Source organism: Bombina bombina, chromosome 6, assembly GCF_027579735.1.
Source record: "Bombina bombina isolate aBomBom1 chromosome 6, aBomBom1.pri, whole genome shotgun sequence".
Taxonomy (NCBI): domain Eukaryota; kingdom Metazoa; phylum Chordata; class Amphibia; order Anura; family Bombinatoridae; genus Bombina; species Bombina bombina.
In genome coordinates this window covers 101,250,159-101,263,476 of record NC_069504.1, presented here as the reverse complement: position 1 = coordinate 101,263,476, position 13,318 = coordinate 101,250,159, and the positions used below count along the sequence as shown (strand labels likewise).

General features: G+C 36.6%; 1 protein-coding gene across 3 annotated transcripts in view; it reads left to right on the top strand.

Annotated features, from left to right (window-relative positions):
- Nucleotides 1–9,176, top strand: part of PHTF2 (putative homeodomain transcription factor 2) — a 522,887-nt gene extending 513,711 nt beyond the window's left edge. For all 3 annotated transcript variants that reach the window (XM_053716525.1, XM_053716526.1, XM_053716524.1), the window contains one exon: nucleotides 3,075–9,176. In XM_053716525.1, coding sequence (XP_053572500.1) covers nucleotides 3,075–3,095 — 21 coding nt within the window. In that variant the 3' untranslated portion in view covers nucleotides 3,096–9,176. The remainder of the gene's footprint in view (nucleotides 1–3,074) is intronic.
- Nucleotides 9,177–13,318: the final 4,142 nt, after the last annotated feature.

The following is a 13,318-nucleotide window of genomic DNA, read 5'->3' as shown; positions in this document are numbered from 1 at the left end:
CATCTGGCCAAATGGGACAAGCTCCGGTACCACGTCAAGGTCCTTTCCAAATACCTGAGACCCTATAACAGCCACACAATGCAAGCTTTCAAATCCAAACAAACTGAAAACAAAAAAAGGGTGCACAGGAATATGTAATCACCCTAGACATATACAAAACACGGAAGGGAACTGCACTCTCATACCAGACCGGGTACACATCCTATGACCCTGCAACATGCCCAGCCCTGGGTGCCACTGGCACTCACAGGAAGCTGTGCTGTCCCCAGAGCCACAAGCAGTTAACCCCAGACAGGTCTGGGTGCAAGAACCATAGGGAAAATTACAAAACAAATTAATACAACACACAGAGAAAACCCAGCACTCACTTACAAGCTCTCAGCTAAGATTTAAAAGCAAAACTGGAAAGGTTAGTCACCGCATCTGGCCAAATGGGACAAGCTCAGGTACCACGTCAAGGTCCTTTCCAAATAAGGTCCTTGACGTGGTACCTGAGCTTGTCCCATTTGGCCAGATGCGGTGACTAACCTTTCCAGTTTTGCTTTTAAATCTTAGCTGAGAGCTTGTAAGTGAGTGCTGGGTTTTCTCTGTGTGTTGTATTAATTTGTTTTGTAATTTTCCCTATGGTTCTTGCACCCAGACCTGTCTGGGGTTAACTGCTTGTGGCTCTGGGGACAGCACAGCTTCCTGTGAGTGCCAGTGGCACCCAGGGCTGGGCATGTTGCAGGGTCATAGGATGTGTACCCGGTCCGGTATGAGAGTGCAGTTCCCTTCCGTGTTTTGTATATGTCTAGGGTGATTACATATTCCTGTGCACCCTTTTTTTGTTTTCAGTTTGTTTGGATTTGAAAGCTTGCATTGTGTGGCTGTTATAGGGTCTCAGGTATTTGGAAAGGACCTTGACGTGGTACCTGAGCTTGTCCCATTTGGCCAGATGCGGTGACTAACCTTTCCAGTTTTGCTTTTAAATCTTAGCTGAGAGCTTGTAAGTGAGTGCTGGGTTTTCTCTGTGTGTTGTATTAATTTGTTTTGTAATTTTCCCTATGGTTCTTGCACCCAGACCTGTCTGGGGTTAACTGCTTGTGGCTCTGGGGACAGCACAGCTTCCTGTGAGTGCCAGTGGCACCCAGGGCTGGGCATGTTGCAGGGTCATAGGATGTGTACCCGGTCCGGTATGAGAGTGCAGTTCCCTTCCGTGTTTTGTATATGTCTAGGGTGATTACATATTCCTGTGCACCCTTTTTTTGTTTTCAGTTTGTTTGGATTTGAAAGCTTGCATTGTGTGGCTGTTATAGGGTCTCAGGTATTTGGAAAGGACCTTGACGTGGTACCTGAGCTTGTCCCATTTGGCCAGATGCGGTGACTAACCTTTCCAGTTTTGCTTTTAAATCTTAGCTGAGAGCTTGTAAGTGAGTGCTGGGTTTTCTCTGTGTGTTGTATGTATGTATATATATATATATATATATATATATATATATATATATATATATATATATATATATATATATATATATATATATATATATATATATATATATATATATATATATATAGAATGAAGGCCGAAACGATCGTCTGGGGTTGCTGTGTTCCTTGTTCAGAGAGGAATTGCCTGGTATTCCGGCGCTGTACTGACCGTAATAGGCGGGATCAGACTGATATACTACAGGAAAGTTCTTCTCTGTGAAAAGCATTACTGAGCTAAAAGAAGCTGCACCCAGGTGGTAAATCGCCATAGAACAGGCTAACAATAGTATTGAGCCAGTTGTTCGTTCCTGTGAGTGTGCTTCTCTCTGTGTGTGTGTGTGTGTTATCAATAACTTTTTAAACATGACAGGACTGATTTTCTAAGACAGTTAAGTTATAAGAGAGAGGCATGGTCAATAAAATCAGAAAATAGGGGTAATTCTGTTAGACATTAGACCTATGTTTATATTTAAGGAGCTTCAAACTAAGCTGTGCAGGTTGCATTCAATTATCATAACAAGTGTAAAGTCTGGTAAAACATACTGTAAATATATTGAAAGTTTCATTACATCTTTTTTTTTTTTTATATATATAAAATTTCTTATGCAAATTATTTTTTTTATCTCTTCTGCTACCAGTAGGATATATTAAATATATATAACCTCTTGTTAAAAATATATATATATTTAGCATTTTCAGTCCTCTAATACTGTAGTGCCTCGTTGGAAACCAGCATAATTTGCCACCTTTTTAATGCTTTTTTTTTAATATTATTTTTTTTTTATTATTTATTTTTTGTTAACAAATGTACCTTGTTAATAGGTGTTTACAGTTAAATTTGTTGCAAAAGAATAAATTGAAAATTGTTCAGGCAACCCAAGGCAGAACATGCAGTGATCTGAGATGTCATTGAAGAAAGAACAAAACACATGAAGGAATTGTTAGCGCTTTGCAGCGCTGCTCCACATCAGGCTGTTCTTTTCAAACAGTTCTGTGCTCTGGCTGCACTGTGCACATTTTCCAAAATGCTGTGCAGCCAGAGCAAAATGCTGTTTGAAGAGTACAGTTAAATACAGAGCAGCACATTAATAGATGACTGTCTCACAGGAATATTTTTAACCTCCCCCCCCTAGCCTTTCCTGGTCTGCAAAGATATGACTCTTGTTAGTTCTTGTGAGCAATGCACTTTTCTTATTACTACATTTTTACCTCATAATTATTATGTTATAATTATGTTAGCCTAAGAGCAAAGGAAAGAAATTTATGAAAGACGTTTTATAAAACAGGTCTCTGCAGCTACTGCAATTTGCAATGCAATTTTCAACTGCTGCAATATATTGTAAAACTTTACAAATTGCTTTATTCTCCAGTTATTTAACACATTGCATTTGAGCTGTTGCTTTAGTGTAACTGCCTCCATTTAAAATGTATCTCCATTTCAAAATGACCTGAATATTTTTTTTTCACAAAATAAAATCTTATGACAGAAAGTGTAAATAAGTTCTGCCTCTGGGTTCAGCACTGAAGAGCATGTCCACAAATCCTTTAAATGCTGCTACATCAAACGTTTGTCTAAATCTTATATTTTCTTTATTTTTTTCCTTTAGTTATGGAAGATCAAATCATGACACAATTACCGACTTTCTGACATAAAATATATGCTGCCTCAAAGCGGTCCCGCTTGTGTTCAGAAGCTATGGCCCATGGCAAGACATGGATTTCAAAACTGAAGTGTTTACATCTGATTGACTTGTGCAATTTTATTTATTTTACCTTTCAGTGTTTTTTTTTTCTTTTCCTTTAAGCATCATGTTCCTTTTTTTTATTTCTAACCAATGAAATGTGCGTGAATTGCGTGACAGGTATACATTATAAATAGGTAATTATAGAGGAATTAAGCCTCCAATTTACAGAGTTCCTTATATTGCCTTATAATGTCAACAAACTGCAAATTCAAAACTGCACATATTGTAAATTGGTCTCTTTTATTTTAGTAACTTTTTTTTTTTTTTCTTCACAATTTGCTGCTGTTGGTTTAGGTTTTTTCGATACCTGACCAGATTTAGCAGCAAGGGTACAGTTCAATTTTATTTTGTTATGAAGCAGCCTGAAATATTATGCAGAGCAAGAAATATCAGCGTTTCAGGTTTGTGTGTTGTGTGTTTGCTTATAGAGAGACAGAGCACTTCAAATTTTCAGCTAAAGCTGTCCTTAATAAAGAAAGCTGAAATATGTAAGTCAGTTCTTCTAACAGAAAATTATTTACCTTCATTTTATCAAAGCCTTTTGTAGTTATGGCCGGATAAAATTAGGTACTGTCTGAAACTGGTAGGGTAAAAAACTAAAGCTAAAATATATTCACAGTTCAAGACTAATGTGGTATTATGTACATAGGTTATTAAGTGCTCTTTGATAAACAGGTTTTTTTAGCAATAATAGTACAAGGTTACTGTACTGTAAGGATGTTTTTGATAAAATGTAATAATTGTATTTATTGAACACTTTGCTTGCAGTTTTGTCCTGTAAGCATCCAATGAGCACCTTTTTTAATGTTACATTTTAAATGTAGTGTTTTGCCTTTTTCATTATTGCATTGTGTGAAAGATTGTGTTCATTCTCCCTTTGTGAATTCACCTTTAGGTGCCCTGACACTCCGGTCTTCACTGTTACGTGTGCATACATATCATGAAGAAAAGGGGCATTGCTTCCAGAGATTGTATTTAAAAATATCAAAGATATTAAGTAATAAAAAGTGTACATAGAAATAGGTTTTACTTTGCCTGCTACTCTTGGCCAGGTTTTTTTGTGGTTTAAACACTGTGAATGTTTATCAATGGATCCATCACAGAGAAATTATGAAGACATGAACTGATATCAGCAATAATTTGTAAAAGGCCAAAGGGAATTGTTGGGGCGCAGGTGTAGCTATACACCGGTATATTTAGAAGCTTGTGCTGATTTATTGCACGCTCTTTTTTTGGGGGGGGGGGCAGAAATTCGTCCTAAATGGGGGGGGGGTTTCTTTAGGGGAAAGTCCTTTGCGTTTTCTCTAGTTTGATACATTAAAGGGTTTTAGAAATTAAGCAATAAATGTAAAAAAATGAAAATGCATTATTTTTGAGAAAGAGAAAATATTTAGCATGGTGTGGTTTTGAAAAATTAGAGTAAACTTAGCTAAGACTGATGAACTGGCCCCTCAAGTTAAGCTGTTTGTGTGTGTGTGTGTAAAAGCATTGGCTCCTTGCAGCCAATCACACACTGTATCTGCTGAAGCATGCTGCCTCTGATAGATAGATAGATAGATAGATAGATAGATAGATATATATATATATATGTGTGTGTGTGTTTATGTATATTATGTATAGTTCTGATCCCTACAGCCAATCAGAGGCAGCATGCCTCAGCAGATACAGTGTGTGATTGGCTGCTATGGAATAAAAAGCTGCTTGTGGTAATGTCAGTATGAAGTCATAGTTAAAGGGATATGAAACCCAATTTTTTTCTCTCTCATGATTCAGATAGATTAACAACTTTCTAATTTACTTCTATTATCTAATTTGATTCATTCTCTTGGTATTATTTGTTGAAGAAGCAGCAATGTACTAATGGTTTCTAACTGAACTCATGGGTGAGCCAATCACAATCGATATATATATATTGAGCCACCAATCAACACTATAATCTAGGTTCTCTGCTGCTCCTGAGCTTGCTTAGATAAACCTTTCAGCAAAGGATAACAAGAAAAGGAAGCAAATTAAATAATAGAAGATACATATTTATATTACAAAAACTACACTTTAAATGCTTTCTTTCTGCTTAACTGCAATGGGAGTAATGAATTAAGGGGACTCAAAAACACAACATGCGTAAAAAAATTTAAATGATCACGGGACTGTACAGCCCCAGTATATTATTGCAAGACCCTTTTTAAAAAAAAAACTTGATTCACATGAAAATGATGTGCCTTTAAGCTACTGCTGTTTAAAAAGCCAACTCTCACAGTTATACTGGTGGAAGGTCACAAGCCTCACAAGTATTATAATTCCTCTTGTGTTGATGTATGTCAGTTTGGTAGTGCTTTGTCATCAACCCCATCAACTAACAAACTGATAGCGGGCTGTCAGCTATGATTGGGGAACAATGTAGCCTACAGTTATTAATCCCCAGATCAGCTAGTTCATTTGTACCCCTAAAGTGTCGGTTCCTTTGTATACGTGCGAAGATAACGGGCCGGTGAGGAACAACTGAATAGGCAGACAAATAATGCAATACCTTTACAAAATAGTGTCTTTAAACATTGACACTATAATGGACCATTATTTAACATTTATATTTAATACAATTTCTGATTGTAGTATCCCTTCAAGTTATTACAATAAGTTACAGAACGCAAACTTTCATTGTAAAAAATGTTTTTGTTGTGCTGATGTTATTGATGTGTTGACTGTTAACAATTATTTTATTAAATTCACAGTTCTGTTCTTCTTTGCTCCAGTGCAGAAACTTTTGTTAGTATTAAGTATTTTTTCTCCTTTGTAAAATTTACTCCCATGTTCAGCAATTCAGAAAATATCTAAATATCAATGATTTTTACTACTGTGTATGGTAAATCCATAGTTTTATTTTATGGGTGCCAAAAAGCTATAGTATATTATTAAATTATCCCATATTTGCAAATTGTTTGTGTTAACAATTCACTTTAAATATCTGTTTTTTGCTTATGTTTTATTTTCAAACCCCTTTTTTTCTTTCTTTTAGGTTTTATGTAGACATTTTGCCTTGTGTTTAACTAGTCTGTTTGCCTTTAGTCACTTTTAATGATTATTTTATACATATCTAACAACGTATTCTAATTTTGCTGATATTCTATAGTATTACTAGTATTTTACAATTTAAAAACCTTCATTAATTCCTTGATAGCCTCTTTAAAGTATTCTAAATAAACATTATTATTAATAAAAACAAACGGATATTAAAATAATCCAGGCATTTGATAAGCAATGCCACTTCATTTTTTTAGGTGTCATGGAATGATCTTTTATAAATATATATAAACAGAATTTTTTTTAAAAAAGCAATAGCAATAAAGAAGCCTTATTGAGGTTTGATAATAAAATTGATGACGTGAATTTGGCATTCATTTTTATAAATGATCAATTATTTATGAAACTAATGCTGAATGCACATCTCTAGTTCTTTGTATTAAATAAAAATAATTTCCAATTATGTTAAACACCACACATGTTCCTTTTTTTTAAATTTATCCTGTTAAATTAAAAAAAAAAAAAAAAAAAAGCAGAATTTTGTTTGTTTAGCATCTTATCTAGAGTTTTCGTTGTTCTCTGAATCTCTTAATTTTGGAAATTTGTTATCTCTGAATTTGAGTTTAAATAATATGTTCTAATTTTTAAAGAGGCGCAACAATTACCAAGATTAAAGCAGAAAATAAGAGTTATTTTATTTAGTGAAACTATTCTAAAAATACTTCCTAAAAATCCCCTAGTACAGCCTGGTTAATTTTAGCCACAAAAAAACCCTTAGTAACCTAAATGAACATAAAGTTATTCAGCAATACATTCTGCACATGTTTCTTGTGTTTCTCTTGTGAAATCCTATTATAGGAAAGCTGTCATTTTAGGCAATAATGTTGTATTTGATATAATCATAGTTTTTCATTCTTAGTAAAAGTCTTAATTACGGTAACTTAATGTTTAAGTACCTAGTTTCCGAGGTCCTCCCATTTGCTATCAATGACAGATCCAATTTTTTACAATTATCTTATACTAGAAGTGTTTCTTCGGCATGTGCATTCGTGTACTTTGTTAGCAATCGAATGCTGAAAATAACCGTTACCCATGAAATTAGTCTCTTTTCAGAGCCGGCTTTCTCTTTGTGAAAGTGCAACACACAAAAATTTGTGCAAATCCAGATATTTTTGTGTTGCGGTAATCCGGTTCCAAAAAGCCAAGTCCATTGGGGGCAGCCATTTTCGGCATTATTTTGCTAACAAATGCACATGCCTAGTGTTTCTCAATTACAGTCCCTATGACCCCAAACAGGCCATATTTTGATGTTATCTGAACTAGAGCACAGATTATCACAGGTAATAAGCTGATCAGTAACCATGGCATTGGCTACTAACCTGCTCTCACCTATCTGCTTAATATTATACTTGTGCTCTAGTTCAGATATGATGAAAACCTGGCACTGTTAGTGTTAGGAATGGAACTGAGAAACACTGGACTAGAATATTTTAGGCAAACACAATTACAAAGCAATCGATTATATCACCTGGGCTGAAAATGTAACATTTTAGTTTGCCTTGAAGAATAAATTGGGGACCCGGGTTTAGAACCTTTACATTAGTTAACACTTCAAAATGACATAAGCAAGGCATAGTGATGGTCTGAGACCTTTAAGAATATTTAAGATACGAGCAGAACAAGTAAAATAAGTATAGGCCAAAAAAGCAAACCTTTCACATTTATAGAAAAAAAACCAATAATGATAATGTAAAATATTGCCTGTTACACTGATGTGTGTGTTTAATTAAAGCAATTGAAACACATAATTTGTTAATACATTAGTTAGTAAACTTATATTGTGGTATGTAATAAGTAAATGTATACTATTGCCAACTGTAGTGAGTGTCTTTAAAATCTGCTTTTGAGTTCCTTAACCGCAAGCGTGTTTCATTTTACCAGACACTGTCAATGGCCATGGTGCAAAATTAAGGGACATTAAACTAAAACATTGTCTATCATACATGTAAAAGAGCATTTGAACATAAAAATGCCCACTTTACACTCAACAAATAAAAAAAAAAGACAAATGTCCCTTTAAGTGGAGTACCTCTGAATTAATGCGTGTATGCTTATAGTAATTGTCCTTTATCTTTTTTTTCCCCTCACCCACCCTCTGGTCATCATTTTTGCACATACCCACACATATACATCCGTTTACACACAACAAACGCTGTTACTTTGTTCAATTATGTTAGTGACCAAAAACCATTTTCAAAAAAGAATGTACAATTTTATTGTGTGTAATGTAATTGTGGAGACAAGTCAGGCTGTTTCTTCATTTCATTCATGTGTCTAGTGTTATATTTTTGAGTACTGAAAATATTTTATAGCCATTTTACAAACTATGGGTACAAGCCTTCACAGAAACTACATTTTGCACAAAATATATATTTTGAGGAAAATGTTTTAATACCACCACAATTTGATGAATATGCTGTAATTATTTTAGTTAATTGGAAATAAAAGTATTTCACTATGAATTTGTTCTTATTTCTGATTGTTAAATATTGATTATATTTGTTTACCGTTGTGGCACTATTGAATTAAACTTTGACAGATTACTCCCATGCAGATTTGAAAGAGTTAAAGCTTGAAAATCTTTCAAATGTTTTTCTTTTCTTGTTCATTTATCTGTATCTGAGGGGCTTTTACTGACATAATTTAATTGATAACCGTAGACGAAAAAAAACTTTCATAAGATGATTTTTTTTTCCCCAACCGAATGTAAATTGCTGCCAAAAAGTGTTTGTGTAAATAAAGATTTGAGTGATGCGTTGTAAAGCAAAGCAAACAATATGTGGTTGAGTGTAGCAAATTTCTGTGTAGTCATTTTTTTTCACACCTCTCATGTAACTAAATGAGTGATCCACAGACTGTGAATAAAATGTGACAGTTCATTCAGAATCCTGTTTTTGTTTATTATTTGTAAGTTCTCAATTAGATTTATTTATGCAAATAATTTAGCAAACCAATAATTGAAAATTATTAGAGCCTGACTATTTGTATCATAATGGAATATAATGGAATGAATCCTGTATGACTATACCAGTCAGGGAAACTGTTTACATGCATTGAATCTGAATTAACTCTCGTGATTTTATTTATTTATATATATATATATATATATATAGATATAGATAGATAGATAGATATAATCTTTTATATGCCCTTCTTTCATATTCTTGTGGTAAATTATTCAATACTTGATTAAATTTCAGACAAACCAGTTTTTAAAATGGCATCCCTACACAATCCTTTAGATTGTAAGCTCAAGAGTCTCTCTAACTCTAGCTCACTTTGTATAAAAGTGCATATAAAACTGATTGTGCTCAAGGGCAGGGTGCTCTTCTCCATTTTGGTAATGTGTGTAATTGTAGTAATGTACATTGTACAGTCTTACACCATGTCTCATTCTGTGTTTTTTTTGGATTGTAATGTAGTTTTGTATAGCGCTATGTAAAATGTTGCAACTTTATAAATAAACAGCTCCATAATAGTTTGGTAGGCAAGTTTGCAATAAACCTTCTGAAGAAAAAAGTTATGCCGATTCGCTTGAGCAGACATTTGTGTTAGTGCTGCAACCAGTGGCTTACAATGGTCAGTGACCATTCCTCGCAAGTGATCCTTCAAGCATGGGAATAAGTAATAGTCACTTCGTGCCAGGTCTGGTGAATATGGATGAGGTTATCCAGCAATACATATTTAACTTCAGCAATGGGAGCCATGGCAACAATTTACTTATGCCCTGGAGCATATTTTTGGTGTAACAGCACTTTGTGACTTCATTTGCGAAGTGTCTTTAATAGCCTTGCAAAAATTTTTAGTCAAGTTTGTGAAGAAGTCACCTGTTATGGTCCCTCCGTGGTGCAGGAAGTCAGTTGCCAAAGTTCCTTGTTAGCACAGTTGCCATAGCCTTGCCAGCTGAAATTTAGCATCCTTGGTTTTTAAATAATGAAAACCCACAGCTTCTGCATTAGGACTTGTTGATCTACCATTTGTAGTGTTCTAAACTTAGAAATAACTTCAAGATTAAAGGGACATTATACACTCGTTTTTTCTTAGCATAAATGTTTTGTAGATGATCTATTTATATAGCCCATAAAGTTTTTTTCCTTCCATAAGGCAGGGAGAGTCCATGACTTCATTCCTTATTGTTGGGAAATACAACACCTGGCCACCAGGAGGAGGCAAAGACACCCCAGCCAGGAGGTGGCAGAGAAGTGTCAGAATATTTTGATAGTCCTGTATGGGTATGTTCCCTTCGAGAAAGGACTGGAGTTTTAAATAATCATGTCAACCTCTCAATGAGAGTATTGATGAAAGTTAGTCTGGAGATGTCAGGAAAGTTTTTCTGCGAACCCATCCAGACTGTCGCGAACAGTTCCTGAGCAATCAGTGTTGACGAGTTTCACTGCTTGCTGCTACACACTCAAGTCCATGTCAGAAGCACTGCTGCAAGACTGTCACACTTGAGAGGATGTGCCTGTTCCGCAGCATGGATCCTAGAGGGTAAGACCGTTTTTTATATATACATTTTAATATGCTATACAGGGTCACAGTGTGGCTCCTTTATACCTCAATAGGATCAAGGGTTAATATCTCCTTCAGGGAGATTATTTGAACAGTTAGGGGATTTATATCTGCTTAATGTGAGAGTTTTTTTAGGCTCAGGCTGTGTGTTTTTGGCTTGGAACAAACAGGTTTTACTTTCGCGTTTGAAGTGTTGCGCAGCTCATAATAGCTTGGCGCCCTTTTTCATAGCAGGGGAAGTCCTGTCTTGCGTACCACGTGACCGGGTGTGGTCTTCCATTTCCTAAGATCCTGCTGCAGACATCACTCCTGAGGAGAGTGTTTTCTCTGTTAGCTGTCTGGGTCTAGGAGGTGGTGAGTGCCCCAGCTATTGGGAGTATTAAGGTGCTGTTTTATTGTTTTAAAATAAGTGTTTCTTTTTTATTGTCTTTCTGTGGGTGTATATAAAGCTATGGAGGACTCTGGTACTACATTAGAAGGTTTGGCTCCTTCTGTACTTATTAATAATTCCTGTTTATAATTTTAGGAGGCTGTGGTTTGCCCGCCTGCTCAATTTTGTTCCATTTGCCTAAACACTGTTTTAAAGTCTAAGAAGGGAGACAAGCCTGCTAATACTCATAGCGCTATTAACTCTTCTGAGCCGTCTACTTCACAGGAATCTGGGCCCCGAGAAATTACTACCCTTTCTTAATTACCCGCTTCACATGTAGTTCCCCGCGGCTCAACTAATCCTCCATCTGGAGGGGGCTTTTTTCCAGCGGACTTTACCGTGCAGTTATTATCGGCGGTGTCTGGGGCCCTGAGTGCCTTACCTCGCTCTAACAAACACAAGAGAAAGGTTAAACATAGTTCTCCTGACCTAGAGTCATCTAAATACTTGTTGGATTTAGCTACTAGATCCCAGCTATCCGAGGATGAGTTAACCTCTGTAGCTTCAGAGGGTGAACTTTCTGAGTCGGAGACTTCAGTTACTAAACCTCCTTCAGCGGAGGAACCTTCCTTTTATATTTAAAATTGAGCATCTGCATTTTTTATTAACGGAGGTTCTGTCTACTCTATAGGTTTCAGAGGCTACACTCCCTGAGGAGCCTAAGATCCCTAAATTATACAGGGTTTACGAAGATAGGAAGGTCCCTCTGACTTTTCCTGTTCCAGTTAAGATGGCGAACATTATTAGTAATGAATGGGAAAGAGTAGGAACTTCTTTTTTTCCCCCTCATCTAATTTTAAAAAATTATTCCCGGCCCCTGACACTCAATTAGATTTGTGGGGCTCCATTCCGAAGGTGGATGGCGCTATCTCCACGCTGGCTAAACATACTACTATCCCTCTGGAGGATAGTTCTTCTTTTAGAGAGCCTATGGATAAAAAAATGGAAACTTTTCTAAGGAAGATGTTAAAGCATACAGGGTTTTTATTTAAACCGGTGGCTGCTGTAGTGTAGTGTAGTGGTGGTTACTGGAGCATTCTGGTGCGACTCTCTGTCGGAGGTCATTGAGGTGAAGACTCCCCTCGAGGATATTCAGGAGAGAATTAAGGCACTGAGAATTGCTAACTCTAACATCTGTGACGCGAATATGCAGATTATTCGCATAAATGCAAAGGCTGCTGGCTTTGCGGTTCTAGCCCGCACGGCTCTCTGGTTGAAGTCTTGATCTGCAGATATGACTTCTAAATCCAGACTCCTTCCTCTTCCCTTCAAGGGCAAGATTTTATTCGGTCCAGGGCTGGACTCCATTATCTCTACGGTTACCGGAGGGAAGGGGGCCTTCCTACCGCAAGATAAGAAGAATAGGCCTAAGGGACGGCAACTGTCTAATTTTCGTTTGTTTTGCGCTGACAGCAGTCCTCTTCCAAGTCCAAACAGCCCAAGAGTACTTGGAAGCCCGCTTACTCCTGGAATAATTTCAAACAGACTAAGAAGCCCGCCGAGAACAAGTCGGCATGAAGCGGTACAGGATAGGATTCAAGTCTCAACTGCCTAGTGGCAGATTCCTACTTTCTCCAGTCTTTCAACAAGACCAGAAAAGAGGGCTGCCTACAATTGTCCCGGGAACCTACAGCAGAAAGAGGTTTGGGGTTTTATTCAAGCCTTTTCGTGGTTCCAAAGAAGGGAACTTTCCGTCCAATTCTGGACTTAAAGTGCCTAAATATGTTTCTGAATGTTCCCTCTTTCAAGATGGAAACAATAGTCAATCCTGCCTCTGGATCAGGAAAGACAGTTTATGACCACAATAGACCTGGAGGATGCATACCGTCACGTCCCGATTGAAAAATAGGCAGTGGAGTATCTATGGTTATGCCATTTAGGCTCCTTATTCTTTTGTATAAAAATTATGTCCCCCTGTAATTTGTGTAATTCTCGGGAAACAATAGAACGCTTCCCTGGGCTTTTTAGGCCCTTCACATTGATTGTGATAAATTTAAGGGGGTTAACTCTCGGTTGGTGCCGCAAGGGGGGGGGGGAGAGAAGCCAGCAGGCAAGGGGAGAAGAAAGAAAAAAAGGGGTGGGGGAG